We start from the raw sequence: 8964 nt of genomic DNA on the forward strand, positions 1-8964 counted from the left end.
CTTTTTTACATAGCAAATCATTCATGAATAATTTTCAATAATAAATTAAAAATGGATGTCCCAAATGTAAATGTTGAAAAGTAGATGTTTAAGAGACACGAAGGAAAAGAATGGCCAACAAAAGGAATAATGAAGGATACAGAGGATCGTATTATAATAGAAAGTATCTGTAGGGGAAGGGAGGAAAGTTTAGGGAAGAGAAACTTGGCTCTCTCGTCTTGGAAAGTGATCTCCACTAGCGAATGTTTCTCAACCTTTAAAGCCATCCAATGCTTCTACTATTTCTTCCTTCGATAGCCTTCCTCCAATTGAATATATTCTACGATTTTTATATACTTATTTGTTCTATAGAATAGCGTTATAAGCTTCACCATTGTCTCAATAAGAAGTTAATATGAGATAATATGTAAGAATCCAATTAAACTATACTTTCGAAAATCAAAACACTATAGTGTTTCCAAATACTTAACCCTTTGCACTCCATAAGTTTTTCACTAGAAAAACCCAATATTTTCTGTCGAGATACGCACAACGTTCCTTAAAACTGATTTATTTCTCCCATCCTAATTTTCAGTAACAACGAGTTTTACTGCTGACAATATTCCGAAATTCACGTTTATTTTTCATAACTTTCCTATCATATCCAAGATAAACAATTATTCATTTATTTATTCATCAACTATTCATATTGTATTCCTTAAACCACGTAGAGTAATAACGTCCATTAAAAAACTATGGTCGACTAATCAACTCAAAAATCAACTTTCAACATTGTTCTTTCGAGGGAATTAAAGTATTTCTATTCGCATTGGCTCAAAAGGGTCCGACGTACTCACTGCTTATTTCGTCTAAAAATCTCAGTGAGCTACGCCTTTACGGTGTAAACAGTAGCCGTGTAGCGGTAGGACACGAGCATGGTACACGACACACGCACGTACGGTCAGATGAATGGCTGGAAAGGTGGGTGTTACGGGTGCACCGAGAGGAGCACCCGGAGCAGCATCCTCCGGCAACGACAAGCTGAAGCGGAGAGACGGTGACTCCACGGCCGAGTCCGGTGTGGTCGGTTGTGTGCGCAGCGGCTGGTAATTAAACAACGACTAGTGGCCATTAGCCCATTATCATATTCATGAACACGGAAAGTGCATCCCGATTCCTCGTCCGGTTCCTCCGGCGACGATCGAGCTAGCTGTTTATACGGTCTGTGTTCGCGGACCCTCCCCGTCCTACCGCGCCCGTCGCGCGTCGGCGAGTCGCGGGGATATCTTATGGGGCCACGCGACTACCCCGGTGGCCCCACCACCCCATTCCACACGGTGAAAGTAGATGCGGGCTAGTAGCTACTAGATCCATGACACTGCCGATCATCGATGAATTGCTACGATTCGTCTTGTCGCGTTTCCGCGGCAACTGCTTCCTTAAACAGTTAACTGCGTTTTACGAGCACACAGGTCATCTTAACCCCTTTGTTGTCCATCGAAAGAATTGTACCTAAGTGAACGATACCGAACCAATTTGATGTAACTTAGTACGGCTCGAAGAAAAATCGTTAAAAAATGTAAGAAAGTTATCTACAAAATTCGAAAAGGATCACATTACTAAGTAAAGGGAGAATGAATTAATGCCAGTTGTATTACAATATTTGTTGAAAATTGTATTAATAATATTTATTCAAAGTTATCAGGAAAAGTGGAAAAATTAGTTTTCTTGTGCAAACGGTGTTTGCAATTAAGAAGAATCACGGTTTGGTCTTAGTTTGATGTAGGGCACGTGAGGATAAATATTGTATTTTCAATTATTTGTTATAAAAGTACTTAAAAAGTAACTATACAATTATTTGTAGGAAATTCCACGTGTCAAATTTTTATTTTATCGCTCTAGCGTATACACAGTCTCGGTATCAATCATCGCGAAATATAACGAAAAGTTAAACTCATAAACCATTTTTCCAGTTTGTGCAACATCTCACATAGGGTTTCTGAAGAGGAATTCAACCATTTAGAATGTTTTATAAATTAATTTTAAGATAAAGTTCTCTCACGATGCGAATAATAAAGCGTCATCGCATACGCAACAATATGTCGTCGTTGGCACTATTCGCAAATGTTGCTAATAACGCAATATCGTTGTTCAGCACTAAAAGGGTTAAAGCTTGAAATTATACTAATTCTTTCAACGATGAATTCTTTATTTTTCAGTTAAACATGTAATTCTTCTTTGTTTTCCTTTGGTTTTTCATTGAAATATACCCTAAGTGCATTCGTTCTGCGTTTGACGAATATACACTTCATTTTTTGATTTTATTGCGCGCTAAACGAGACATTTTTCAAACTAAATTCCATAGTTAACAGGTTTATAGCTTTCAAGTGTTTTTGCTGAGTACGAGCATAAAAAGATGGCAGTTTTTTGTGTTGTGAGGAGTGTACTCGCCATTAAAGATAGCAATTTATTATTTTCTGACGAGTATATTTGTCACGAGAAGATGGCAATTTTTAAATTTATGATGAACATACTCGTTGTGAAAATATGGCAAGTTTTTGTTTTGTGATGAGCACACTCACCGTACAGAAAAAATTTGCCTTTGCTATTCAAAGTGAAATTTGGGTGACATAAAGAAGATATTCATAATTTTGTATTTCTACATTTATAATCCTTATAATTATAAGTCGGTTTATTTCTATAGGTAATAGAAAAAGTTGAAAATATTAATCGAACTATAATATTTTGAAGCTAACCAAGAAATGGAGATAAAACGTTTATAAAGAATTAAATAACACAAACGTATATATATTTAATTATAGTTTAAAATATGAATTTAAAATAATTACATCCTAAATAAATATTATTATAATACTATTTATTAAAGTGTTCAGATAGTCGGTTTTAGCTTCATTAACGCGAAGACAATGGACTTGTAAATACCTGCATAAGCAGCTACCTATAGGGATTATATTCCGTTGTTTTCGATGCACGTTGCAAGTTTTCTTGGGGTAAAAAAAATTTCACAATTGACATCAACTCGCTTAAAATTCTAATCCCTGCCTAACATCTTAACGTGGGCGCTGAAGACACAGAATCGCTGATCCCCTATATAAGAGGTATGGGATTAAAGTTTATGGTTTTCATGGTTGCTATACCTGTATCAATAAGATTTCATAAGTTATGAGAGATTATAGATTTCAACAATCTATATGAATCTAATGTTTCCTTTCCATTAAATTTTAGCCTTACTTTAATTTTCCAAGCTATTAGCAACATGAAAGGTCTAACTGCTTATTTATACTTCAAACATATCTTAATACTGAAACTACCAGACGGATCAAAACAACCCATTCCTGATTTCTTCTTCCTGCAATTATTGAAAAGATAACAGATATTTCTCTGAGAATTATTAAAGAAATTTATTTAGAAATACACAAGCTGAATTCTGAATTCTCAATAGATGCAGTTTTGGAGTTTCTACAGAGGAAGTTCAAAAAGTCTATTTAACTGCTCGGTAGTTTTAGTATTAATCGTCGCAAATATTTTTATTGTTTCTGATAATACAAAAAAAAGTTTCAAATCATATTTTTGGGAACTCCAAAATGCCCATCGTGTTCGAATAAACATTCGCTCAAATCACATCTCCATGCGAGACATAAATATGAGAGTAATTAAAACATATGAGTAATTAATATCTCTACTATGCATGCAATAATTCTCTACTTAACTGCAACTGCTAATAGCCCATAGAAATAAATTCCATTGCGAAATCTGAGAGTTTTCCGGCACGGAGAAGCACCAAAGACGGTGCTTGGATTATCGACACCTGAATACGAGCGCACACAGAGGCAAAAGAATCGTCGGCACTTTGCCGGATACATTCGTTAGGGAGTGAGACGTCTTGGAAGCTAAAGCCTTCGGTGAGCTTCCATCGTGGAATTTATGGGCGCCATTGCCGCAGGTGACCGCGTGCTGCGTGCGTGCGAATTCTTTACGATCGCTTCTGATTTCCCTGCATGAAACCGCGTCGTTATTCAGCAGCTCAGCGTGGAAAAACTATGAGATCTCTGTAAATTTTTGCAGAAAACAAACTAATTGAAAGTTGAGAATAAAGTTGAGAATTATAATTTCCTTGTTGCAGGATTCCTCACCTACCTGACATCAAATTAATTTTCAGATTTACGTTTATGTACTTTAACCTGTTGTGTTCGAAGAAATTTTCCTGGGAAGTTAGAAATTCGAAAAGTGTTTGTTTGAAAATGAATAAAAGTTTTCGAAAACGAATAACACGCAACACATAAGTATCTTGTCCGTACAAGTGATTAAAAGTTCGGAACTTTTTTTTGATTTTCGATAAAATTATTTATTTTCAGCAGTCTAAATTTTGGTTGCTGAAGTTCATTAACTTAGAGATAATATTTTTATTTCTATGACAATTTCAATCGATTGCATATATTAACTATTTTATTTCAATATTTAATTGGTAAATATATTTCTAGACTATAGATTCAATACCAAACATTGAATAAAAGGTTTAACACGTTCAGATGTCATGTCTACCATTTTTGATATTTGGAATACACGCGCAATATTTCTAAGGAAATATTTTTTATGAAACATGTGGCAACGAATAGTGGTACACGTCGCGAAGCAACGAAAACGTAAAGAAGTAGTATCAAAATATGTATAAAAGTTAACAAAACCTTGAATGTAACTTAATATTTCATTTAAAATCAGTGCAATAATAAACGATTTAATGTAAGAGATTTATAAGATTGCTGAAGTATCATCTATATTTTGTTTACAGAACATTCGGCGCTAAGTGTGCAAAATGTGGACGTAGCGTAGGAGCTGGAGATTGGGTAAGGAGAGCTAGGGAAAGGGTATATCACCTAGCCTGTTTTGCTTGTGATGCCTGTTCCCGTCAACTCTCTACAGGTGAACAGTTCGCTCTCTTGGATGCCAGATTGCTCTGTAAGGCACACTATCTCGACGTCGTCGAAGGAAATAATACTTCTTCCGATGGTGAGGTTATACGGATACATTGCAATATTTATCCATTGCGTTATGATTTCTCTCTGAACTATGATCAGTCTAACTATATTCTTATTAATTTATTAAAAATACGAGAAAAATTCTAAACATATTTTGTGTTAACGTTGGCTTTAAAGTATAATCATTGATAACAAAGGAATAATATTTCATTTGAAATCAAACGTATTGAGTAATATTTATATTGGTTAAATTCTATTTGAAATCTTCACCACTAGTCAAACACGACATTATAGGACAAGGGGTTAACACATTCGGGACCATAATCCTATATCTTTTTATATTTCTCAGCTGAATACCAATAACGTACTTCTACCTCATTTTTAATTTTTCCAAAAGAATACCAGTAACATAACTCTACGTCATTTTATATTTTTTATAAGAATTCTGATCACTTAATTCTACGTCATTTCAAAATCTGTAACCGAAAATTAAAAACATAGCTTTACCATATATTTTTTGTATTCACAGACATTTGAACAACATACTTTGTGGTATTCAACTATAGACTTTAGGAAAGATATATAGTCGCGAATGTGTTAAAGCTATTTTGTGTATTAAACTATCTTATAAAACGTTAGCTTATCTATAGAAAGGTTACTCCGAAGATTTTACAGTAGATAGTTAAAATCATGCTCGACAGTTTACCAAAATGATATTTATACAAAAAAAATTACATTATCATATTGTGTTTTATTTTCCCATATAATCATTTTGAAGAACATTTAACATATTGCACCTGTCAAGATGCATAATATTATTTATTCATAATTCGCGTAAAAATAGAATAAGCTTTATAGTCGATGACTGGACTACTTTCTATTGTGAAATGGTGTAAATTTAGAGATTCAAAGGAGGATAGGATAGAGAACGGTGGGATGTAGAGACAAATGGAAAGGAAGGTGGGGCGTCTCTAATTACTACTTTCGCAGAAGGCGGTGACTCCGAAAGTGGCCACAAGAACGGTAACAAGGCGAAGAGGGTGAGGACCACCTTCACCGAGGAGCAGCTTTCGGTTCTGCAAGCGAACTTCCAATTGGACAGCAACCCCGATGGCCAAGATCTGGAGAGGATAGCGCATGTGACTGGACTCAGCAAAAGAGTTACGCAGGTTTGGTTCCAGAATTCTAGGGCGAGGCAGAAGAAGCATCTGCACACAGGCAAAATGAAAGGGCAACATGGTACTTCTTGCGTTTGTTTCTTTCAGATTACATACTCAACTCACGGCAATTCCTATTAATTACCATACGTAGGGTGTAACGAAAAGAAACAATTCTTTTATTCGAGAACATAGTAAATTCCCTCGAATTCTTTATATTTTCCAATGAGTTTTAGAGTATGAGTTTTTTATTCGGTAAAATAAGAATTTAATTTCTTAACGATAGGAAAACTTTTTGGAAATTTTTTGTATTGCAGTTTGTAGTCTATTTAAAGCTAATTAAGTTTTATTGGAAACGTTTTTTTCGTTAGATTATCGGAAGTGCCTAACAAATCATGGCGATAGTTACGTGAAACATATTGTATATTGTATACTATATTTTTTATATACAGTTTATTTATTTTAAATAGAAATTTCGGTTGTTTAAAGTCGAATGAATGTATCGAATATCGTGAAAGCATATTTGAGAACAATCTAAGTATGAAACAATCGATCTTTCGACAGGGTAAATGACAGTTACACCTAGAAGTATTAGATATTACAATGCTCTAGGGTTAAGAAGCATCATTTACTGTTACAGTTCATCAATCACCTCCGAATTCCACTGCCGCTACGGGCGATTTCAGTCGGCATATCAATTTACATCTGACTTATTCCTTTCAACATCAGCAGCAACACCATCATGGCCAGCAACAACCGCAGCTCAGCCCAGCTACGTGCAAGAGTCCTACACCTTCGATTTATCATAATCACGGTAAGAGAATTTTTAACCTCTTGACTTTCTTCTGGCGTCAGGATGTATCAAACTTTTTAAACTTTCTCAATAAGGAGTTTTGAGCAATAAATTAAAAATATAGGTAAATCTGTTTTTCAAAGAAAATATGTTTAACGGATTTGTCGAGAAACTACTCTAGAAAACAAACAACTTTAATTTGTAACTTTAAATGGAATACCTACAGAAACTTTTGTAAATAATTCAATCATTTAACATGGACTATTTAATTAATAAAGTATTAACGTTATTCGTTATGTATATGATTTGGGCTAATGAAATTGTTACTTTGTATTGTAACGATCTGTATATACCTATGCTTATTATAATAATATGCAACAAATTTTCTTTTTTCGAGTATTAAAATTTGAAAAAATTCTTAGATGATGCCAATTACGTACAAAATGAATTAATATTAAAAATACGGAAGTAAATATTGCTATTACTTATATTTATCTTATAAAAGATCACTGGTTTATAATAATTTTATTAACATTATCTAGTTTAAATTCGAATGATATTATTTAATCATAAATTATTGACCCTTTTAAGTCACCTATCACTTTCGAGAAGTACTCAAACTTTAATTTTATCCGTCTTCAGTTCTAATAGATACACTTCTTTTCGATATTTCTTGAAAATAATCCTAACCGATTTTCATAATATATCTCTATATACATTTTAAGAATATGTTAATAACTAATATATTTAGAAAAATGTTCGTATCTCAGAAATTGTAAACAATATCCCACGAAAATTGTGTCCCTAAAACAATTAACTCACAGTCAGACAGGCGATAGTATACAAAATGGAAACAAAACTTTTGCTTTGAAAAGGTCTACTTTCAATCGCAACCCCGTCAACTCTGTCTTCAGGCTCGGAACAATCGATGGACGAACTCTCGCAGGATTCGATGATGTTGTCGATGCCGAACGAAGTCTAATCTCCGCTGCTGAATTAGCAGTATTGTAAATATTCTCATTATCGAGTTAAAGTTTATTATAACATAAGTCCACGATTCGGTGAAAGCGATAGTCCCCTCTGTTTAATTTAATTTATCAACGATAATCAATAGCCTCAACGTCAGTGTCGTAATTTAATCTTGAATCGTGCTGGCTTCTGGCCAAAGTTCTTGAATCGAATGGACGTTTTCTTTGGTACACTTAATGTTTGATTTTTCAACAGCGCTGTTGATTCACGACCGAAAATGAAAATGCTCGCAGTGAAACAATGCGATTCAAGTCCCAAAGTCTCTTTAGGATATGCCACTTTTCTGAAACGTTAATTTTCGCAAATCATTTTAGTATAATGTGATCTGCAATTGTACTTGTCTGGTTGATTAATTCTTTAAAGAGTCTTCTGGTTGAGAATTGTGTGATTTTATAAAATCTACGTGTCTGATATAATACAACAATGTGAATAATTATAAGCTCAATGAAATTTTGAAAATTTTAAAGGGATTTACTATCGCCTACAAAAATCAAAGCGTCCATTAAAATATTATTAAGAAATTGCCGTTTTCAAATTTTTCGTAATAATAGTAATAATCATCGGACAATGTATATACTCTTGCTTATTGAGGCAACTGTACAATATTGTAATTACTTTGAAAAATATTCTCGTTATAATATTTAATTAATGTCTAGTCAAATAATTTTGGAAGACCAATAAAACAGTCTTTCATATTTTTTAAAGACTTCAGGAAAACTTATTTTGATCCTGTAATTATTCACGTTACAAAATTTGAATTGATTTTAGTAAAATGTAAAGTATATTACTATATTAAAAATCTGCCATCAAATATACGTTCGACGTTAAAATCAAATAAACAGAATTTATTTGTCGCACGATTGAACAAATAATAAAAGTTTTGACCGATATTAATGGTTGATGAAAAAGTTAGTGAAACACTTTAAAGAATTAATTTTCCAATTTTTTTCAGCTACGTATTTCATATTTTCCGACGATACGTTAGGAAATTGCGGAAGTGTACCGAAAT

General features: G+C 33.6%; 1 protein-coding gene across 2 annotated transcripts in view; it reads left to right on the top strand.

Moving 5' to 3' along the window:
- Awh (LIM/homeobox protein arrowhead) overlaps window positions 1-8223 on the top strand; it is a 32736-nt gene extending 24513 nt beyond the window's left edge. The window contains exons 3-6 of one of the 2 annotated variants that reach the window (XM_031980226.2): window positions 4790-5007; window positions 5967-6215; window positions 6774-6947; window positions 7802-8223. In XM_031980226.2, coding sequence (XP_031836086.1) covers window positions 4790-5007; window positions 5967-6215; window positions 6774-6947; window positions 7802-7908 — 748 coding nt within the window. In that variant the 3' untranslated portion in view covers window positions 7909-8223. The remainder of the gene's footprint in view (window positions 1-4789; window positions 5008-5966; window positions 6216-6773; window positions 6948-7801) is intronic. The other variant, XM_031980227.2, reaches the window with a different exon arrangement.
- Window positions 8224-8964: the final 741 nt, after the last annotated feature.

The sequence above is a fragment of the Nomia melanderi genome, chromosome 1 (genome assembly GCF_051020985.1).
Source record: "Nomia melanderi isolate GNS246 chromosome 1, iyNomMela1, whole genome shotgun sequence".
NCBI classification, from domain to species: domain Eukaryota; kingdom Metazoa; phylum Arthropoda; class Insecta; order Hymenoptera; family Halictidae; genus Nomia; species Nomia melanderi.